General features: G+C 36.4%; 1 protein-coding gene across 1 annotated transcript; it reads right to left on the reverse strand.

The window, feature by feature from the left end:
- On the reverse strand, window positions 1–24,328 carry LOC136253576 (fibrocystin-L-like). Its single transcript, XM_066046242.1, has 22 exons — window positions 24,182–24,328; window positions 21,874–22,128; window positions 21,629–21,738; window positions 21,256–21,344; window positions 20,797–20,862; window positions 19,993–20,061; window positions 18,803–18,938; window positions 18,286–18,394; window positions 17,590–17,647; window positions 16,111–16,186; window positions 14,799–14,852; window positions 14,503–14,570; window positions 12,951–12,990; window positions 12,084–12,154; window positions 11,897–12,007; window positions 11,178–11,264; window positions 10,587–11,113; window positions 9,311–9,958; window positions 6,974–7,271; window positions 6,329–6,915; window positions 214–6,017; window positions 1–172 (listed from the first exon to the last, which is right to left on the reverse strand). The coding sequence occupies exons 1-22, from the start codon at window positions 24,326–24,328 to the stop codon at window positions 1–3; spliced, it is 9,582 nt and encodes a 3,193-aa protein (XP_065902314.1).
- Between the last annotated feature and the right edge of the window lie 865 nt (window positions 24,329–25,193).

Below are 25,193 nucleotides of genomic sequence, written 5' to 3' on the forward strand. Positions count from 1 at the left end.
TCACCTTCTTGAGGGAGCTGTTCTCCTTCCCAGATTGCAGCGTCCGACCAATTTTGTGTAACATTTGGAGTACCAGGAGGAAGAGTGGGTGGTGGAGTTGGTGGAATGCAGTTTTGATAGAAGCAGCGGAATGATATAAAGATAATAGAAAACTGAGCTCCACCAGGTTGACCTTTAACCAGAAACGTTAGAAAATAAGATTCATCAATGTACCAGTCACCAGTACTATGAATAACAGGATCTGGCCTTGTGCTGGTTGCATTCTGTATTCTCCCATTAATATTAATCCCATCTACTCTTTGTGAAAAATTATAGCTGATCCAAAAGTACTCATTTTCTTCTAAACCAGAAACGATCATAGTATAAGATATGTTTGTTAAGTGCCCACCATCATCCCATCTTATGACATACTCAAGTCCCTTAGGAATTATAGCCATGTAACCAGATGGGCCTGTAAGCCTTGTTAAGGCATAATCTAAATCAGTTGTTCCATATTCATTAGTCAGAAATATTGTCCTGGTTGATATAGATGATGGTGTCACACTGTTTATGGCTATCCTTACAAAATCAACTGTGGCATCACATACACTGCTGTTGATTTCTGAGTTGCTGCTGGCCTCATTTAGAGTACAACTATCATGTGGGAGTACACCACTATAAGGGACTAGTGAACCATTAACAATACCAAGCAGAGAACCATCTAAATCTCTATGTACATGTTCATAGTTCCATTGCCATTCTGAAAGATTTGGAGAATCAATGTATGTAATTTTTTCATATCTTGTTAGGTAGCCACCTTGAAAGTCTCTACAGTGTGAACATGCTAGTATGGCTGAACAACCTGCTCTATCGAAATTTACAAAAGTTACATTTGAGACTGTTAGGTGATATGAATGTGGTGCTGTAAATCCAGATACAGAACAGAAATCAGGATCATCTGAGTTTAGGTCACTGTGGCCAACAATGAGTACGTCTTTAACTAGTGGTCCTCGCTCACCCCATTTTCCAACATTTTCTGTTATCTCAACACCAGCAAGTTGGTTGTCTAACATTGTAGAATTTATTACTTGCAGTGCCCCAACTGTTTCATGAAATTCTACACCTCGATCATTCTTCCATGCTAAAAATCTGTTAAAGACAGCAGGTTCATCATCTCCACCATCACATGCACCATTAACTTTAGGGAAGTACGTTTGAAACACCCACAAACCATACCAACCCATTGAGTGTGCACTGTTATCATCAAATTCTCCTAGAGGGACATTTTGTGGGCATATTGCAGTTGTGAATGATGGACCACTGGGATGCCTCTCCAATCGATACCAAAAGCCAAAATGGCTACCACCAGCAGCTGCATTTCTTCTTACTGTATTGTTTGGGTTGACGACCCAGAAAGTAGCAGGTGTTACATCAACATTTAGTAAACTACTGGAACCTCTCACAAACACACCAAGGTTATCTTGAATGATCGTACCAACCTCTACTCCATCTTCTAAAAAGTAAGCATGTCCCATTATATTATAAGCAACATTCCTCTCAACTAACAAATTGTTAACAGCATGTACGGTGACAGCTCTGTTGAAAGTGTGGTGGATACCACATCCCCTCACGTATGATCCAGTAACATCTCCATTGAGATGGAAATGTATTGGATATCGACCAAGTCTGAATGCTTGTCCAGCATGAGTTACCTCAACATATTCAATTCTTCCAGTTACTAAATGTTTATCTATCACTGGTGCATGCAACATGATTTGGCCTCCAAATTGATCACTTCCTGTTTCTTCTCCAAACCGTCCCTGGAAACAAGTCTGCACATCAAATTGGCCAGGCCTGAACTCTTCTGGACATGCTGGTATTGTAGTCACCCATTCTTCAATCCTGTTACCTCTGAATATCACATTTCTGGTCAAGTAACCTACTTCAGCACTAGTGTCAATGTATTGTTCAGCTATTGTCTGTTTAACTGACAAATGTTGGTACTGCAGTGGAGGACTAATGGTTAACACAGTCCTTGACCCATCAATAGCAGCGATTTCCACTTCTTCATTTTCCCTTTGACTATAGCTAGTTGATGCTATGACAATTTTTCCACCAACTTCCCATGGTACAGCTTCTTGTAAAGTAATCATGGTATCTCCAGGATCTGCAGTAACATCAAGTTTAGTCCATGTTACGTTGAGTGGAATGCCATGCAGATCCAGTGTGCCATGACGAACAGCCAATGTCTTAGCACCATACAAAGGTAATTCAGTAGACAGAACATGGCCATAAAGGACTATTTCTGCTTTATGAGTGAAGGGCTCATCTTCAGTTCCCACTTGTAAAGATCCATTATCTGTGATCAGTACAAACTGAGTATGCAAGCTGACATCTTGAGTATCAAGGAACATCACAGTCCCTCCTTGAATGAGAAGAAATGACAAGATGGGAGTATGTATATCAAGTGCTAAAGTCTGTCCTTTTGGTACAACTACAAAATCACCTTCCACTGGTGGTGATTCTCCTCCCCAAGTGTACGTAGAACTCCACAAATCTACGTAGAAAAATGTTAGCCCACCAGTCACAGCAAAGTTTCCTTCAACTTCAACCAATACTTCAGCCTTGACAGTTCTGCCAATGGCACCAGTTTGGCAGGTAATTGTTGAATCATTCAGCGAGATGACAGAACACACTACTTCACTGATAGTTACATTAGCACTTGGTGAAAATCCACTACCTGTTATTGTTAATGTAGTTCCTCCAGCTGTTCCTCCCATTAGTGGATAAATACTGGTCACTTGTGGTGTTAGGCTGTCCATGTAGGTGTACCCATCTTGTATTACAGTATTAGTACTGATGTCAGTCACAGTAACATCACAGACTACATCTGATCCAGGGTAGGTATAACTTGGTACTTCACAATTTAACATGGTTAAACTAGGAGGATCATTAGTAGGAATACAGGATTGATTGCAGATTATTACAAAGGTGGAAGCTGGATCAAATCCCACACCATAGACAGTAAAAATATTTATGCCAGCAAAACTTCCTTGCATTGGTGACACTGTGGAGATTGTTAGCACATACATAAAGTCAACATCTCCTACAGCAAATCCTACACCAGATACTAAGACATTAACCTTATAAGATCCAGCAAGTGCCGGTGCCAAGGTGCAACTAATCTCTGTTATTGATGCATCATAGATAACACATTCAGCACCTCCAATAGTGACCACATTATCTGAAGAAATAGCAGCAAACAAATCTCCAGTAATAGTTACATTGTCTCCACCTTGACCTGATGTGGGAGTTATGGATATTATCTGTGGAGAATTTTCTACTGTGCTATAATTGTATGTAGCAGTAGGGAAGACCACATCATTGACTGTAACTGTTACTGTGTTGTACATATCAGTTTGTGGAGGCACAATACACTGAACCACAGAGTAATTGCTATACAAAACTTGGCACTCTTGCTCACCAATGAGCACACTAATGTTAGTAGTCTCATTAGAAAATCCGCTACCCATGATTACTATGGTGTTGCCACCCTCAATACTGCCAGTGGATGGATCAAGTGATGTCAGTTGAACCACACTTGTTACTATAAGAGATGCAGTGAACATAGCCTCACCAGAAGATGTGGTAACTCTCAAAGTGTAATTTCCTGCTGGAATAGGATGAAGTGTACAAATGATAGACAAGTTAGATATATCTATGACATCACAAGAGTAGTATCCAACCATCACATTATATGGTGAAAGAGGTAGGAAGTTATCAAATGTAAGTGTTAAATTGATGGGAGTGTCACCATAAAAGCTGTTAGGGTCTACTGAGGAGATTGTCGGTGTGGATGACAAGGAGTAATTGAAGTAACATGAGGATAGCCCACACCTAGCTTCTAGTCCATTAGTGGTTACCACTACTGCAGCCTGGAATTCTTCTGCCGATCCAGAATACACTGGAATATTGCAAACGATATTGGTGTAGTTGAAAAACTGTATCCCACATATATTTCCATCAATGTCCACTGTTGTGGTATCAAGAAATCCTGATCCTGTGATTGAAAGTTCTTGGTTTCCATGGATAGAACCAAATTGTGGAGTGTAATCATCAATAATTGAATGGAAAAGGATTTTTCTATTAACTTCATCATTTATAGCAACTAGAGCATATCCGATGCCAGATACTGATACCTCCACTGGCAGTGGTTCATTTATTGGCATGGTAGTATTTTCTGTAATACAGTCAATCCAGGAAACATTAAAGTCAATAACAGTGCAATCATAGTCTCCTATTTTCACTGTGTTTTCCTCATATGAATTAGAAAATCCTTCACCAATAATATTGATTGTATCTTGAATGGTAGCATTCAGAGGGTTGATAGCAGTTACTATTGGAGTAGCACAGGTTAGGTATGCAAAAGTAACAAAATCAGGAAATGATGCACCCTCACAAGATGGTGATCCTGATCCTGACCCATATAATACTGACCTTTCATCTCTCTCATCCGCAATGTAATGCTCTGCACAGTAATCTCCAATCATTATTGTTACTGGGAATGTAAGTTCAATTTCTTCTTCAACAATAACTTTCCCTTTAAGTTGAGTAAAAATATCAAAATCACTGGCAAAATAGTATATGCCAGGCTCTGAAAAGGTGTATTTGAAACTTCCATCTTCCACACGGCTAGTTCTAAATCCCTGACCATCATAGACACTGCTGGAGCCACTAGCAACCTGGAATAGATCAAGTGTAATTCCACCACGCCATGTCCACTCAACAGTATCTCCTGCTTGTAGTACAACAACTGATGGGTCCCAGACTAAAGTGGAATTTATCACTGCAACTTGTACAGCAACAGTCTTGGAAGTGCTGCCAGTAATACACTCTATACTAGTTGTGTTAGCAGCAGTAACATTACATGGAATGTCACCAATTGTGACATTAATTTCATATAATTCTGTGGTAAAACCATCTCCTAAAATGGTAATCAACGTTCCTCCAAGAAGTGAGCCAATTGCTGGGCTTACTGAATGAACTTGAAGCTGATAAGATACAGGAGGATATAAGAATTCTGAACTATTAGTGATGGAAGATTCTTGAACTCCAAACCCAACTCCATTGACAAGCACAAAGACTGGATAAGTGCTCTTCTCTTGTGGTGGAGCTATACAATTGATAGTGATGTTGCTGTATGTCACCACTTCACAATCCAATCCATTTATTGTGATACTAACATTGGATTCATTCACTGATGCAAATCGATTACCAGATATAAAACCAGCAAATCCTGACCCACTTATAGTGATGTTGGTCTCTGTATGTACAAATAGTTGATAAGGTGAAATATCGGTTATTACAGGGGTGGATGCAGTTGAATACTGAAAACCATTTTCAATAACTGTTGTAATGCCATTAACATAGATAGTAATATTAACCAAACCTTCTGGATGAGGACCACTCAGGCAAGCAACATGTGTGTTATTTGACTTGATAATGGTACAGATTACACCATCAAGCCAGATGGCAAGACCTTCAGCAAAAGTATCCAATATATCTGACTCGTTAAAAAAATGTGTATTAGCAAACTTTCTGATGATGTAGGAAATGTCTTGTTCATCAACATCGGGAAAGCCCTCACCTTGTATGGTGACTAGTGTGCCCCCTCCTATACTACCATCACTGTATTCATATACACCATCAATAGTCAGTGTATATTCAAATGTAGTATTGCCAATTGCAAATCCTTTAGATTCAATTAGGGCATATACATCATATGTACCAGCTGCATTTGTACCAGCCATACATGAAATAAAACTGTCATTGTACTCCAGTATGTAACAAGGAGCATCACCTATTGTCACACTTGTGACATTTGGAGTAAAATCACTACCAGTAATATTAACGATAGTTCCAGCTTGACCAGATTTTGGAGAAATGAAATCTACAGTTGGAGTCATATTCACTGAGAAAAAGAAACTACAGTTGTCATTTTTGCATGATGATGGGTTTTTATTGATTATCACCTCAACCTGTGAAACATAATTGAAACATGTATAAATATTAGAAATCTATTTCACATACTTTCTAAAAATGTATCGTTTTAGACATTGCACTGTTTGCATTAATGTAAACAGCAATAGCTTGGCATTTATAACTAGAGTTTGGAAAATTTAGTGTATCAAGAAAATTTGCTGAATTTTATTTGTAAATTGGCTATATTGCTCAATGTTGGCTGCATAATTATAAAAATCACCCATTTTTATCTGCCACCCTGCTTCATGTGCTAATATACCAAACTTAAGTCACACCAAAACTTTTGTTGTTAACAGTATTTATTTACCTGAGGGTCTTTCTTGGGAAGTCGCAGCATGTCACCTTTGAGTGGTATCAAAAATACTCCACCATCAGTGATGGTCTCTACTGTTGCACACGTGTTATTTCCAATCTCTTGTGTCAAGCCACTACCATCAACCACCAGCAGTTCTTGGTCGCCACCCCTCTCCAACCATCGGATATTATGTGTCACTTCTTCACAAGTACCGCCTTCTATGACTTCCACATCACCAGTATCAAGTGTTTCTTCCAGCCATGCTTCCAGGTTAGAATTGTCAACATTATATGGAAAAGCTTGAGTGCCAATGGTAGTGTACTGTGGTGAAGAGATTGTAAATTCACCTGCTACCCCAGATGTAGCACCAACAGTTCTTTGGACACTTATCAAGTCATCATTACTAGCAGTGTAACTCAACAGTGGTATACCAACAGCACAGTAATGTACAGTGTATTCAACAGTATAGGTAAGATATCTTGTGACATAAGTGGATGAGTTGGAGATACTAAGTCCCTCATATACAATTAGATCTCTTTGTACCTCTACGTCATCGATATATATTCCATTGGGTCTAGCTGGAAGTTCTTTTACAATTACTGTATAATTGTTTTACAATAAATAGACACTGTGATTATTTTTATGGTATAATCTTACTTTGATTAGTTCCCTGCTGAATTGAAACTTCATCCATCCACAAATCACCAGGTGTAGCATCAAAAAATATTTGGTAAATAGTAAACTCAATCCCTACATTTGCAAAGTATCCACTGTCTTCTGTAAAGTACTCATAGAGATTGATACAGTGATATCTCCAACTGTTGGGTGATGGTGGAAAATAATCCTCTGGTAGTGGCACATTTATACGATACAGTGGCCTTCTTCCATCTTGTAGCAAAGTGTATGTGTAGGTACTTAGACTTGAAGGTAGAGTTCCACGATAAGAAAAGCAAAACTAGAGTCACAGAAAAGTATGTGGTAATATTATGCAAGCACCAATTATTTTATACAGCAGTTGGACTGTGTATGTGGATATGACATCGTACTATATTTTTGCTTGATATGGTATATACGTGTATGATCACCATCCATTTTTCACCTTTTGGTTTGCTTTGAATGCTAAGCAGCACCAACTGTTTATGCTAATAACCACATAGTGATTTTGTTTGCCATACATATTAACAGTGGCACGTCTAGACTCACTGGCTTGGTAGAACATTGAAGAACAAAAAAGGTAATGATCATCTGAAAATGGCTGCCCTCCACCAAAAAGTATTGATGAAGTACCTATAAATCCTTATTTACAACTATGTAGTTTGCTACATTGTTTTTGTGCATACTGTGACTGGTTTATTAGAGTGATTGATTGCTCTATTAGAGCATTTCGATCTCACTTTTGGTGGGGCACCATAACTCTTTGGTAGGGCAAAGGCCCCACTAGACCCACCCATAGATATGCCACTGGAGTGGAATTAATACCAAATCACATGGTTTTAGGCACCGGCCTATTATGCCCAAAATTTTACCTATTATGCTTTTGAGCATTGCTAAAAAATTAAGCCTATTATGCTCAAAATAATGCTATCAAAATCAAGATTATGCTCTAGAACTGACTGTTTTATTAGAGTATATCAGCCTTTCCTGACTGCTCTATTAGAGTAAGTGACTGCTTTATTAGAGTATCTTGATCTTATTTCTGCAAAGTGTGAATAACCAACAAAGAAACGATTTAATAAGTTATATTACATGTTTTTAAATATGAAATGCACTAATAATACTATTGGCAGTGAATATTTGCTTTCTTTCAGACGCATGTATTGCGCATTTAATTAATTTTTCTAACATCGTCCCTATTTAATATGCTCAGGGGTGGATCCAGAGTTTGGAAAGAGGGGGGGGGGGGGGGCACCTTGCTGAAAAAAGTTGAAGAGCAAAAAAAAAAAAAAAAAAAAGGTCACAACAATAATAGCTAGTTATCCTTTACCAAATATATTCTATCACGTATGTTATGTAAAATAAAATCCTTATTTATAGCTTCATACGTAGGTAAGCTACACTGCCTCATGAACATTGTGACTGCTTTATTAGAGTATCTTGATCTTGTATGCAATTTCTTGAGGGGAGGGGGGGGGGGGCATTTGCCCCAAATTCCCCATCCTGGATCCGCCATTGATGCTGGCATTATGCTTGATGCTTTTGGTCACCTATTATGCTTTAAATTATGCTGGCATAATCGGCCGGTGCCTACATGGTTTGTTCTGTTATTGCACAGTAAAGTTGCCAATTTAAAAACAAAATCACAGAAGCTTTTCAAGTGCAAGAAAAGTGATATAATATATAGGCAATCAAATATACTGACAATAGAAACCTTTCAAGTGTAATGTTGATATTTTGAGTAGTCAATCAGATATTACTAAAGCCTTTTAAGTACAAAACAAATGATATATCAATTATTTAATCAGACCGAGAAGCCTTTTAAGTACTGGAAGATTTGATACAATCACCTGTTAGAAGTTATGAGCCACACAGAACTGGATAGATGGGTACTACAAACCATGAAGGGTGATCACTTTGTGGTTAGTAGGCAATCACAGACACTTTCATGCAGTTAAGAAATAATTGTACTCATAACAGCCAAAATTGCACTCTGTGATGAATCCAAGTGAAATTTTGGCGCTGCTATGAGGCTCGGCAATGAAGCTGATAATATTATGTCTATACAGGAATTAGTATTGGTAATTACATTCATTTTGAAATAATTGTACTCCTAGCTGCCAAAATTTCACTATACTTTAAGCAAACAATGGCAAAGATGTTTTTTCTGATAAGTGTGGAAGAACCTTTGCTAACCTGAGTAAGTGACCTTCCAAAATTCCCTTTAATAACAGTGCTGTTTTTATTGCAAAACTTAGAAATTAGCTTGATGTACCCTCACTGCTTCATGCAATGTTGTAGGGTGGTGGAATATCTGCACACTTATTTCACTATGCTTACCCTCTGGAATATCTCCACAGGAACATCACCCACAGTTGTTCCTGTAATATCATTTACACTTGCATATCTTCTAAATATAAGAAAAGGGTCCTTTAATGCATATCGTCCACACTGTGGATCTATTGAATTATCAAGGGTACCCCAAATGGGACCAGTACTGCCATCATAACTGTGTGTCCAGTATATCTGACCAGCTGGAGATTTAGTACAAGTCACTGAGATTATATCATGGAGTTGGTCCTGTATAAAGTCATTGTCACTGTCTGGCAGTGAGATAGTCTCTGTATCTCTATGTGGTAAACCTAATACTAAGTCGTCAGGGAAACGACCCATTTGGATTATGTTGATGGCAACAGTGATAAGTGATGAATCATAATCTCCAACTTCCAAGGTAGCAGTTCTCTGTATTGACTCAAAGAACACAATTTGAAATGTAGTTTGATCATCAACAACACTCTTGGTCACTACAATGCTTGATATGTCAGCTCCATCAATGATAGCAGTAACAGCTAAATCAAACAGACTTTCTGATGTGCTGGCAGTTAAGCTAGTTGATTCTGATGAACCATAACGTAGTGTAAATGATGAAGATGCAGATCCAGTGATTGTAACATTCAGTATCATCGGTTCAATATACATGGTGACCACCTAACAAAAGAGATACAATTACTCTTATTGTTACCCACTGTCATGCTTAGATAGTTTACATAATATGACTATGGTCCCTGGATGATCACATATTGTATGAAAGACATGTATTAACTGTACATAATTTTATGATTACAGCTATAATAGCTACATTGATGTAGTGCCACATGCCTTAGTATATAATTACCCCTCTAGGCCAGAAATCAAACATAAATATTATTGATGTCGCTCATAGATCATAATTTATGTCAATAAATTGTGTAACATTTCAGATGATGACTAACAATTGCTTAGCTTAAGTTTCTTGTGTACTCTTCAAGTAAAGTACTTCATACACAAGTTGCTTTTAGCAGTACATTTTCACAGTAGACAAAATTGACTGGTTTTTTCTTACAGCTACATTTGATATTCAATTGCTCAAAGGTCGGATGGAATTCCATATCGATTTGTATATATACAGTAAGCTAATGTTTTGGTATGCACCCGCATTAATCACTTTTTACAATCTACTGTACTAACAACAATGAACATCATTAGCTGTACATACTTCATGGTGAATGAAAAGTGTCCACTATATACTGCCTGTATGCTTCAGCCACTTTACTGTATGTACGTGATGTGTTCTCACTTGTGTTTCTTTCTTAATCTCTGCTGATAACACTATCCTTTGTTCTTCATGTTCTCCATACGCTTGACTGGAAGTCAGATTAGTATTGTGGTATTTAGCACCAAATCCAAGATCCCATGGGCCACCACCTTGAGTGTGTAAAACTTCCACATAGTATGGTTTACCGCCTTCTAGTTCAATTGGATCAGATATTTGAGTAGGAAAAAAATCGTAAAGACCCCTAGTATGTTGTCCTGCATGGACATTTAACTGAGCATGTTCAGCTGACATGTTAGAGCTGAGATAGAGTCTGCACAAGTCATCACATTTGATATAAATTGTGTAATTGCCACTCCATGGAAATACAATAAATCCCACATATTTGGTGTTGAAATATGTGTCCTCCCCGAATTCTAGTGGCCGTTCGGAAGTTGCAAATGCAATCTCAGTGTTGCTCTCGTTCTTGGGTGAATTGTCCCTTGCAAATTCCCTAAATCTATCAAGGTTCCAATCGTGGTCATATAGTTGACGAAGTAGCCCTCGACCTCCTGCACAGAATAGTAATTTGGTAAATATAACACATTATCCCATAAAACTAACTTTTCACATTACCTGGATAATATGTATATTCTCCTAAGCTTGCACCAGTAACACAAGTAATTTCTGTTGTGGTGATATTGTGAATATCACAAGGGACACCTAATTAAATAATATTGAGTGTGTAATAACTATAAGAAGTGATGTACATGTATACAAGTTTTATACAGTGTGCTATGCATGGATATCAAAGAATAATGATTGAGGCACACTTGAGGAAGTCATACACTAGTAAAATGTTCTGAGTTAATGTATACAGTGGAACCTCAGTTATCTGAATCCCACTAATCCGGATTCTCAGTTAACTGAACTACAGAAACAACTGCTCTATTAAAGTATTGACTGTTCTATTAGGGTAGTTGATAATACTGATTTTAAAAAATTCTTTAGCTACTTTAAGGTTGTTTATACACAGTTTCAGGGAAATGAACGTTTCAGCCTTGGTCCTAAAGGGTTTGGACAACTGAGGTTCCACTGTATTCATTCATAAAAATAATAGCAACCTTTCAAGTACAATCATTCATGCCATGGTATAGAATACAGTACTGCTACTAACACGTAATCAACAGGTAAACAATTACAACTATTATGACATAACACTCAAGCTTGTCTTGTAATGCTGCTAACATCTGTCTGAATCGTAGCAAGATGAAAATGTGCATGCAAATACTTAGCTATAGTTACGTAAATATAAATAAATGGAAAAACATTGAACACATAGAAAATTATCTCACCTCCTACCAACACTTCAATGTCAGTGGCATTAGGATCAAAGTACTCTCCAAAAATTGTGATGGTAGTTCCTCCATTGATACTACCCATATTGGGACTGACTCCTGTTATGTCTGCAAATAAACAAGAATTTGCAAATGATGTATAATTATAAAACTATTTCTTCTTAACCGTCCAATATTTACTTACCAGCATGTGTCTGATAAAGATACAGCCTCATATTGGTGTCCAGAGAAAAATCCTCCAATTGAGTAATAGCACTACACAATATAGTGAATAGTAACATCAGTATTAACCATATATTACAGTTTGATAAAAGGAAGTTTAGAGGATAATTAAAATGTGGCTGGGGCTACACAAACTCAACATGTGGACACATAAAATTTGTTAATTCTTTCAAGACTCATAATTTATCATAGTTACATGTATAGTAACATGACTAAAAAATTGTAATGCCTATGTAGCCTGGATAATCAAATTTAATATTGACTTTGTATTACAAACTACAGAATGAAGTTGTTCTATTCCAGTTTTTGAGATATACCTGTTGTGTGATGGAGTGAATTTTGTGTCCACATACCCAGTCATATTATATTTTGAATCAAGTGGAAGGTTTTTATGTACAGTAGTTGTCAAATGTGTAGAATTTTAATTTCTAGGATATGTTATAAGCAATATAAAATTAATGTTCTGGAAAAAGGTTTGCACACTAACATACTTTTATAAAATTAATACAACCTTTAGCTAATTAGGCTTTTGGGCATATGTGCATATAGCCAATAGTTAAAAAAAATTCTATAAAAACTTATTCATAAATCAACTACCTTGTGTATATTACATACAGTACATTTATTTAGGTTGAGTATAAAGTGTAACTATTTTCTGTAACATGCTAAATAAGATATAAGGTAACTTGTTGAATCCAGTCAATTGTGTACTATAAAAGTTTAATATTGTACTAGGGTAAGTGATGTTGACTAGGCCCAGTAACACGGAAATGGTGAACAGTCTAGACAAAGTTTTACTGCACGATATATGCCAGCATACAGAACATACCTCCCATAGCTTGGAACAATCAAAGTAGCATTCATGGAATCTATAATATAACAGGTGTATAAAGAAATGTAATCAAGATCGGAATTGTCTACAGTTTTACAACTTATTATATTTTAAGTCACTGACCACCATATGATTGCACATAAGCAATATTATATATTACTGAATGCTCTATTAGAGTTTAAATTTCACTGCTGTTCAAGAGTACATACTGCTAAGAGATGGCTATTTTATTAAAGTTCTTTGTTTTATTAGAATATGCTGATATTGGTGAGGTGATCATTCTGTGGGTCACTGAATAATTTTTGCTGCAAGCTTTATTTGTGCTTATTATTTTGCAGCAGCCATCCAAGATAAATAGCCCCAGAGAATCTCTATCATGTGTAATTTATAACTTCATTAATCTATCCAATTTGGGTAAACTATAATCTATTTGTGTGCTAGTCTATTTTACTATATAGTAGATGATATTATTGGCTATTTGGAATTCCTCAAGAGTAGTACAATGAGCCAAGTACTTTTCTACTCAATTATGTGTTTTTCTAGTTTCATTTGCTACAGGCTGCTGCACGTACAGTTGATGTCACATCATAAAAGATATCTAAATAATCTTTGTGGTCTTCTTAACCCTTAGTATGTGCATGGTGCTGCTTCACTTTACTCATATTCCACAAGTTTGGGTCTTGGCATTGCTTAGTGTTGGTGACAGTACAATAATGCTGTGGTGTTCCGGTTCCCAGAATCTTGCTGCAATAAGATACCTTTCTTTTTTGTCAATGTATTATTTAGTCTCATTGGCATACATATGTACTGTATCCTTTTTGATGGGAAAGGAGAAAGACTACATGAAATAGGAATATATAGGCCTGAGTCAATCATGCTCAAAATTTTGCCCAAAATGCTTTCAGGAATTTCTCCACTTATAATGCTCTTCGGTGCTCCCATTATGCTCCTAGGCTAGCAACATTTCTAACAATTATGTTGTAACATTCAATCAGTGAATACTCTATTAGAGTATTTCACTACAAAGTGACTGTTCTATTAGAGAGTGTAGATCTAAGGAGCTATGAACAATGCATTTGAGTGCTCCATTGCAGTTTGCAGTTTCCACTGACTGCTCTAATAGGAACCATCTATCTATTTCAGGGAATTAAGTTCCATGGTTTAAAATATTCACCCTACAGTATATGCTAACATTATGTTGGCATATTTGACATAGGCCTAGTAGGACTATACCACACCTCCATAGGACAACTACAATAACCAATAATTTATAGCATTGGCCTTGATCATTTCAACTTATATGGACTGGTTTAATTCAAACTAGTACAACTCACCTTTAGTCTGAATTATTACATGTCCTCTAGTCAATTACTATAGGGCTACTCTACAGAACATTATTGCCTAAGTTAAAATTTTAGCTTAATGAAAGAGCATAAATCCATGTACATTTTTAGTAGATAGATGGAATTTTAAACATGCTATTTAAATCACCAAAGTACATGATCCATTTTATACTGCACACTAATAATATCAGAACCAATGAACTAACCAATTCTATTTCCAGTCATTGGTACACAGCCAACCATACCAGTGGTACCAGAAAGGCTATTTTCATACCTGCAAAATCAAAACAGACTTTAGCAAACAACAAAATTTAATTATTTCCATAATATGTTATAGTAAGGCTAATAATTCTGTATGTTCTATTAGAGTACTTTATGTGTACTCAGTTTGTAACACTGGGTTTTTGCTATTTTCAAATTCAGAAGAGATTTTTATTAAATATCGTTTTTAAATCACTGCAAGGTTGTAACTAGAGTATTTACTAAGAGAGTAACAACTTACGATTCTCCAGTGTCAGGATCAATTGGATCACATACTTGATCTCCAATAAACATCCTATAATAATTATAATATAAAAGGTGGTCATATGTACAATTTTATGACCAGATTACAGCACATATGTGCCACAGTACCAGGTTTAGGCCCAAGTAAAATGTGCTCAAAATTTTGCCTAAAATGCTTTCAGGAAAAATTCCCAAATTTTTCACCTATTGTGCTTTTGAGGTGCTCCCATTCTGCTTGCATTAAGCTATATAGGTTGGCCAACATTTCTTACAATTGTCTTGGAACACTTTGCTTTCTATTACAATATTCTACCACAAGGTGACTGTTCTATTAGAGATTATCAATCTAGTAAATGTAGTTTGCTGCTGGCATAGCACTCCAGCCTATTACGCTATCTATTATGCTGGCATATTTGACACAGGCCTAACCAGATTATTAGGTGATGAAATCCTATACTTTCATGTTTTTTTTTATAAAATACAGGGGTGTAGTTGCTCACAAAAGATAGTTTATTTTGACGACCCTAACTGAGCAAGATTAGTAGGATATTATGATAAGTTTTCCAGGAGTAAGCTAAAGAGTTAAGAGGTTGAGCTATGTGAAGTTTGAAGCATACAGTACCATTCTACAGGTCTGGGGGCATGAAAAAGTTTCAGATCTTTAACACCCTGAGATATGATTTTTACTGTGTTGGACCAGGTAAACTAAGTAAGGGTCAAAAACAACAAAATGTCACTGTACTATTACTATTAGAGTGTTTCGATCTTGTTCTAAGACTGTGGTTGAATATTATCTGAGAAAATTTTGATAGCTATTTACCTTACAAAGTGCATCCTTTGTAAAGCATACAAAAAATTAGCCTATCCAAAGCCTATTTGATGGTAAAGTGCATTAGGGTAATACTGTTATCAGAAGAATTGTGACTGTTCTATTAGAGTATATTGATCTTAGCACAAAAATTCAGACTCATTTGCCTCACAATGTAGTTTATAACTATAAGCATTTTCTTCTGGCTTTCTGTACTTCTAAATACAGAATGAATGCATGATTCCTAATTCTGGTGTCAATATAATCTGTAAGTATGGGGGGCAAGACAAGAGCCAGGGACTTTGGCCCCACTTGGCCGTCACACAGATCCACCTATGCCACATAGAGTAATATTATGTATAATAAACGCATCCAACTTATATGTTATCAGAACAATAATAGCAGTTTAGGGCATCAGACTTTATTATGCAGTCTTTAATAATTATAAGTATATTAGCAATTCAACTTTGCTGCTATTATATTAAGTAACATGTAAATTCACCTGGTAATAAGGTCCTCCTCATCAGGATCATCAACATTATCTGTGTATGTCCTTCCAGTGAGATATACCAGTGATCCTGTATAGCAAAATGTCAACATAATGTGTCGATAAAGCATGAACAGTAATAGAAAACAAACATCAATATACTTTAGTACAGCAAAATTCACCAAAAAGTGTGACTACAAAAAGTGCATAAATTTTCTCCAGTGTAGCTAGCTATGCACATATGTGACCGGATTTGACAAAACCAGGCTTCCACACACATCCAATTCTTCGACTTTAATCACTTGTAACGTTCCCAGTCAGCAAGCTATTGACCTAACATTTTCACACAATTCTCTCATCGCAATGTGCAATAACAGGTCAAAAGTTGAAAGTGATAGCTTATTCTTACATTGAGTTATAGTTCTTTGGAGTCACAAAGCTGGATGTGTGTGGAAGCCTGGTTTTGTCAAATCCGGTCACATATATATATATACTCGGTTGTTCACTAGAGTTTATATTATGTCATCATGGATTCTACAGTTATACATGTATAGATTTTTACCAGAGTAACCCATGTTTTCAAACCATCACCGTCTCACCCTCCCATAAGTTAAAAGTGCGCTTAAACATGTGGTACTGCATAGGATATACTGCACTGCATTTATAAACAGATATAAATGGACAGCAGGGACGCATAGAATAATTTCCAGAAAATTGAGGTTGTAAGAACAATTCTTGAATAATAGGACGATTTTCAGAAATATGTAATTAAAGCTCAAAAGTTACTATCCTGTTTGCAGTATGCTATATGAATTCCCTTAGAGATTCCCCCAAAACACTGCTAGCATAAAAGCAGTATAAAAGATCTAATAGAGCATTCACTTACCCTAATAAAGTAGTCACAAAAATATTGGTAGTAAACTGACTACTCTATTAGAGTATCACAATCTTTTAAGATATAATTTGCAACCGGATTTGTGAAAAGGGGTCTTTCACACACATCCAATTCACCAACTTTGACAATTCATAACATTGTATTAGAAAAGGCTATTGACCTAAAATGTGGTCTGTATAGTGAGCACTAACTTACCTTAACTGATGGTCATGCTTATGTATGCCCTGAACTAACACTAAGTTATGGTTATCCAATTTCATAAATTGGAAGTGTGTGAGAGACCCATTATTGCAAATCTGGTGCTTACTATGCTAGTAATTGCCTCTACAGTCATAGAATTAAACAAATGTATTTAACTGCATTTCAGGAATCATTATTAGGGAATAACTGCAGGAATAATATGGGTAAAGGAAAAAAATTAATAGAAAACACAACAGGAAGATTTAAAAGCCTATTTCACAGTAACTTCCTCCTAGTTCACAGTATACATATGTTTTCCACATGAGTTATACACTGCATTTTGTACCATGTACTGTATATCATATTGATGGTATATAATTACACAATAGTGAACTCCTCACATGCAAAGTCACACATACCTGGGGTGCCAGCATGAGGAAAGACATATTCGATCATTGGGGTTCTGTCATCACGATACTATAAGACAATAATAATATTATTATTATTATAACAAGCAAATGTGAATTAGCTCTTAGATGTACACAGTGCATTCATGGCAGGGGCAGATCCAGGAGCTAGCAAGGGGAGGGGCACAAACAGGCTAAGTTGTAGGTGGTTGGGGAGAGCCAGATTCTCTTGTTAGTTCCTACATTGCAGCAAATAATCACCTCATAGTAGTATCTCACTGTTGATTATTTTAGCCATTTTGGCTTTTGTAGATGGTTGTGAAGTCTTAAAAGCTGTTTAGCTAAAAGGCTGTGAATGTCTTAAATAGCAACAACACAATTATTTTAGAGACGCTTAGTTTGAATGAAGGTGCTGGGTGACAGTTTAACAGCTAGTTTGACTTTGATTCGCTTTAGTTTCAGGTGAATTTGTAATAATGCTAGTACAATGTGCTTATTTTCATGATGAGTTTTATAAACTGATCTTGGCCTGATAAAGTTTAGTATTTTAATCAGAAGTATGGCTGGCTCCTCCACAAGGGATGGAGGGGGGGGGGGGGGGGGGGGCATTTGCCCCAAATGCCCCATCCTGGATCCGCCATTGCATGGTTTACATAAAATGGGTTTTAAAATAATTATAATTAATCTGTAGTGTGTGTTATTACTCACATCAAAGAAGCAACCACCACAGTAACTTCCTCCAAGTTCAGTAACAGTTTTACCATCAATAATTATAGTGAGTGTGTAACGTTCTCGGTCTACATCAGTAGGGGATGGACTACATAGCAAAATAACAGTGACTTAGAAAGGAAATCAGATTGAGTCACTACAATGTACATTAATAGTATACATTGATGGAAACTCTGCCTAATAAGTGTCGGAACATAACAAAAGTTATCTATAATGATCCTTGAATACAGATTTCTCTAGTAACCCTATAAAAATGCAGCCTTCCATTTATAGTAAACAACAAATGCATGGATTAACTACAAATGCATGGATTAACTACAAATGCATGGATTTGATCACAAAATGTAATGATCATGGCATAACCCATTTTAACAGCACCGTAAAAGGCAAGTCCTACAAAAAACCATAATAGTTAGTTAGAGAGACACAATATGTGCTATCTTAATGTAGATTGTGTATATAAATTTAAGAACATACATATATATACACCACATACCCAGTATCACACACTATTTGTTCAGTGGTAGTGTAGTAGGTATACACTAGACATTCTACTCTGTTGTCACCATTAGTAAAGTAGACACGATTACCCTTGGTAGGATCATCATAACTGTATTGGTCAGGACTAAATCCTATTGTTGGAAGGACACATAGCTAAAATTTTAAACATAACAATAGTAGTAGTAGTAGTATAGACATAATAGTACAAGAAACAAAGGAGGAACAGGGTCTAAATTGATGAAAGTTACATTGCCAGGATAAGATGGTGTAGTAGTACTAAAACTGAGACATGCTTAATGCACTCGTATATAGTATATAGGGCACAGAAGCACAAAGCATACAGAATTATTATATTGTGGGAATATAAGTATTGTACAGTATTATGCTACACAAAGTATAGGACTGGTATGTATTTTTAAATACAGTTTTAAGCTGCATAATAATTTTAAATGTTGTTAAGTTATGCTGACTTGTCAGACTTAATTTGTGCCCGGGTCTGCAAAAATAGGGCATGTGGGCACATGATTTTAGCCTACTTTTTCAAAGTCTTGTCACTCATATCTTTTTGTACCATTATGCTATGGCACTGCAATTTTGAGCTCTTAGTCAGCATTTAATTGGCATCATGATGCAGGTTACAAAATGAAAATATACTTATTATCATTATTACTGTGTAAACCTCATGCAGAGTATACAACACAGATAATCATACAAATGAGTGCCATAACAAATAGTGTGCTAGTTTATCTTTAAATTCATCTAAATTGTTGATCATTGCCAGTGACTCGGGGAGATTATTCCACATCTTGGTAGTTGAGGGTAGGTATGAACGTGCAAAGGTTTCAGTTCTGATGGAAGGGATGGTATAGCAGCAGGAATGACCTCGTGTGACTGAATCCAATGGTGTCAAGCTTATAGTGGTTTTGACAAGAGCCTTCTCACTTTTGTAAAACAAGACATAAAGCACTAGCATGCTTTTTATCATTTATTGCCAGTTGTTTTATAAGAGTCATTCATTCATTATCTGAAAACTGCAAGAGCAAATTCAGTAAACACACCTATTATCACCATTTTTCATGGATAAATGTGATCGAGCTTGCAAAAACAGAGCATGTGGGCAAACACTACACCCTGTCACTCTACAGGTGATATTTGAGTACTCACAATTACTAAACAACTAGGTACCTCTTCCAGTGATAGTTATTCTTGTTCCACCTCCAAAACCACCAGTCCGAGGACTAACTGAGTACACTCCTGTACAGTAAATAATTATTTAATATTATATACGTAACTATTAGACATAGCTTAGCATGTGTACTACAATTAACTGCATGGATATATGTGTACAGTAAATACTCCATGTACAATACAACATCACAAGTTCTGATTTATTTGATTAGTCACTATCTCACTAGGGATCTGCATGAAGGCTATCAAATGGGCTTGCACCAAATATGCTGGCATACTTTCAAGCATGATAGGCTTGCAAAGGCATCAAGTATCAATACACTAGTGCATTTTATATCAAGAAAATTTGCAATGTTATTATTTTATTGTTTTATTTACTCTTTGTTAAGATATACTTTAATAGATCAGCCACTTACTCTAATACAGCAGTCAGGAAAGCTGATATACTCTAATAAAACAACCAACTCTAGAGTATAATTTTGATTTTGGAAGCATAATTTTAAGCATAAAAGGCTGGATTTTTTAGCCTCAAAAGCATAATTGGCTATTTTCAAAGCATGATTGATACTACTAAAAGCCTGTGTAGCAAGGAGCCAGAAATATGTTATTAATGAACGCAGAAAAATCCCAGACCAGGTGGTGACTTGATCCACAGACAGCTTGCAGTCTAGGCAAGTGCCTGAGGAGCCACATAACATGGGATCCAGTATTCCATCTGCATTCAACCATTATACTTAAAGGACATTGAATTATGTGCCAAGTACACGCCATTGTCAAAAAAGTTATTATTAAATATCTCACTAGGTGGTTCTGTTCCTTCAGTATTATCATCTTGATCTGGTACCACAGATGGTGAGCTCAGTGCAGCTACATACATAAATAAGAGTCATATGTTTTGTCTGATACTATATGGGAAAGATGATCAGGTAAAGATGATCAGACAGTGAATTAGTATAGCAAACTTTTAGAGGGCTATGATTATGCCAAAAGTATTTTTGATGAAAAACAAAATGCAAACCAAATATGTCACATGCGACAAATTCCCAAAAACAGTAATATATAAAAGTTTGGAGTAGCTATATACTGTATTTGCAAAGAAGCTATGTGGAGATTGCCACTACAGTCTTAACACTAATTATTGAGAATGTGTAATTCATTTATACATAAGCCATATTAGTAAATTTGCATGAGGCACCCATTACAGAGATAGACCGGCTGTGGATATACACATATTACATGCCAAGATAGTCATAAACTTACAACACAGTCCATCCACACAATTATCACCACTTGGACAGGAAGTACAGGCTCCACCAACAGTGTAAGGATGCTGACCAACAATGTTACCTCTATTACATAGAATCAACAACAAAATTAGTGTGGTATACCCATCAAGTAAAATATTTGCAAAGCATAATTGTCCATATGCACAAGTTACATATCTACAGCTATTTGCCAGAATTTCTTTAATTTTGTTGAAATTCTAGCACCCAAAATTTGTGAGTATCATTGCATGGCTTTTCATGCAAGTTGGCTTATTATATACTAGCAAAAAAAAATCAAGGTCAAAATTTCATGTTTATTGCAGGTCATAATGGAGTCACATGCTCAGTTTTACAAGGGAGTAACTCACCCTGGTGCATAGTTACACACAACAAGAGTTCCTGATGAGAATCCAGCATCATATAGTCTAGTACAGGAAGCTGCCCCACATCCTACCAAATATGATCTGGCCCACACCACCTGTAGAGTTTGGATACGTAGATGTCAACATTATTTGCATTGCATGATATTCTGTACATACTTATCCATTTATGTTATAGTGGTATACTTCTATAGCTCAAAGTATACACCGATTAAATATTTACTAGGTTATACCTGTGTATAGTGTCCACACACTCTGCCTGACTCACAAGTGTTGCTTTCATAATCATAATCAGATATTTCATAATACCAAGCTTGTATTGCATCTTCCACTATTTCATCTGGTTCTAGGGCACTTGTAACATAAAGATTTTCACCGATCCACGAGTAACCATCAACAAGGTCCATCCTATCAGCTGAATTGCTGTGGGAAAATCTGCAACCATCAGCATACTGCTGTGCAAACTCTGCCAAATCTTGATCCCATTGCTGTAGAATGTATACAAACAACCATGCAAAACCAGTTTGTGGAGATATGTTATATATAAATAGCTTCAAACACATTCACCAAAATGTGCTTATAACCATACAGTACACAACATTGTTATCAGCTATGGTGCAAATTATTTTGATTACTTGAAAAATCACACATTTTGTTAATCATTTGTGTAGGAGATACAAATAATTGCAGGGTTGAGTCACTTATCAACACATTGTGAGTAGAAAATGGTTTTGTTGTTGACCAGCAAAACAGATAACTTAAGTATCGGATCAAAGGTTGGGAAAGATTCCACTGAACTATAGCAAGGTATAATAGTGAAAGTCTCTCCTATATATATATATATATATACTCTTCAGCACTAGTCATTAATTTCACTGCTGTATCTTACCTTTCATAGAAGGGTCAGCATGTATGTAATTTTGTTTGTCCCAAAATAATGATAATATAATGTAGCTGTATAACCCCCTATATATAAATGTCACTGACTAAACATAATATCTAATAGCCATTCTGTGTACCTGGAAAATTGATAGTTCTGCAGACTACAAGCTACTCTGCCATACTAAGTCATATCATTGGCTTCTACAGGTCAGACAGTTTGATCTCCTTTATAAAGAGTTTTCTCATACAATCATATCAATGCTGCATATCTAATAAAGCAATCCATGTTGCAATAGAATGGACCATGCATTGTATGGGAAATCATTATCAAGATTCTGTAGCTGATTGATTCTGCCTATACGTAATTCCCTCCAAGTATATTGTTATAGACCTTCAGTGCTGGTCACTGTAAAGCATTAATACAATACAATACAATAGTTCATTGAAATTTATTTTGACATTTGTACTCATAGCACTATACAAAATTAAGAATAGCTACTTTACTATAATTATAGTATAAGGCTTCTTCTTACACCTCTATACTTGCTATGTGGGTGTGCCCCTTCCCTTTTCTGGATTCTCTCTTAGGGATGCATCACACTTTATTTTAATTATATTGCTATATTTTTAGTTCACTGAAACTATCATGATTTAGGAACTATAACAATATGTAATGTAATGCAGTTTACAGAGTTTTAGAGTAACACTGCCAATGGTATAGCTATATAGATAGCAACTTTATATAATCAGATGTAAACTAGTTAGCTATACTAACAATATGGCTATATGATTCCATACTACATGCATGCATATGAGATGTCACCAAATAAGTAAATACTATATTCTGCTTTCGCTACATGTACAGATTACTTAATAAAATCTACCAGTTGCCGTAGCATTAAGCAGTATAGCTGACTGTATAGCTATTCATATATTCATACAAAACACTTGACCAATGATCATAATGGAAAGTTGATAGCTGTAATGTAGATGACATCATCAGATACCCACGTTTTGGTTACTATAGATACCTGTGGATATAGCTACCATCTCAGTAGTTGCACAAATATACATGTGCATAGCTTGTCTAGCAACTCCTGCTTGTCATCACTTACCCAATCATGGTAGTACTGCATGAGTCCGCAGTTATATCTAACCAGCTATTACATTAAAATATAATAAGCTGAACTCATTTAGTGAGGGTGACTATTAATGGTATCCTTTGTTAATTTGGTTACCATGGAATGCATGCAAGGTGGAGGTGATAAGAAAAACAAGATTAACACCTTGCGAAGTGCTGATTCAGTGTTAAAATCTGGCAAAACAACCTAGCTCAGTGCACGCCGAGACCGAGAGCTCACTCAACCCGTGTAGCTGATGTATAGCTGGTACCGGCAGTAAATTGGTAGTTCCAAATATGTGACGGGTATTTGCAGAACTGAGAGGTCTTCAACACCGGCACATTCGCTTGTTCAAAAACGAAAAAATCGATCTAGCTATAGCTACTAGCTAGCTAGTTAGCTATCGGCAAACTGAGAAACATCAAAATAAAATTGGTCAAGACTGTGACCCTTTTCACAAATCCGGTCCGTGTGTGCGGATTTGAAGACAATATCATCGCTAGCTAGTTCTGTATTTAATTCACAATAGTTACCATACCATTAGTAACATATCGGAGGCTCCTTCTCCTCTCCTCAAGTCATTGTGCAGATCCAGGGCGCTCTGTTTCTCTTCCCTAGTAAGCTGTGCACTGGATTTCCCGCAGTAAAGGAACAGACAAACACACAGAGCCACAGTTGCTCTCATTTGGTAGAACACGAGCAACCAACTTACAGGCTGATTATAGAGGCATCGGATAGTTGTTTTTATACGTAGCTAGTTACGTATGCATAAAATTATATGCACCGCGTGATCATGCCGGAGTGGCTAATGTCATAGAATAGTATGGGTACCCGAATAGTATAGAGGGCGCGCCGAGGATGTTAATCTATGCCAATGCGACGATTAAAAGGCAATAATTATTGCGAGGTGCAAATCTATTTATATTATAATTATAGCTAGTCACAGTTCCAAATTATGACGCAACGCGATATCTATATATAGGGCGTGGCACTCTGGTTATGCAGCAGGCTGCAGCTCCAAGTTTTGCAAAAGCCCCATAATTGTCTCCAGACTCCTGTATAAATTTGCTCAGTCACTAAACCTGCAAGACACAAATTATTTCAGAAGAATTAGCTTATCTTTACCAGCTGCAGAATATATTCATTTCACCACCAGACACACTAGACATGTACATCACCATCTGTTTCACTTAATTGTGCCACCAAAAAACACCACCACCTACATGACAAGTTATTAACTATCCGGGAATGGAATTTTCTGCCACCGCAACTAATTGAACTGAACAATTTAGCTACATTTTCAAACTTGATTGAACAGCACTTATAATTTGTAATTGTTTGGGCTTAATCAGCTTTGCTGTCTGCCCTTTTCCCCCAAAAAATAAATAATAATTTCTTGAATGATACAAAAGGTTAGGCAAAACTGTTCACATAAAGATAATGAACTTTAGTTTTCCAGCAGAACCGTTAAGCTTCACTGAAGTCTGTACCCCACATATTGTAATTCACTGCATGATGTATGCATACCGATAATAGTTGGACTACTGGAG

This window comes from Dysidea avara, chromosome 4 (genome assembly GCF_963678975.1).
Source record: "Dysidea avara chromosome 4, odDysAvar1.4, whole genome shotgun sequence".
Taxonomy (NCBI): Eukaryota; Metazoa; Porifera; class Demospongiae; order Dictyoceratida; family Dysideidae; genus Dysidea; species Dysidea avara.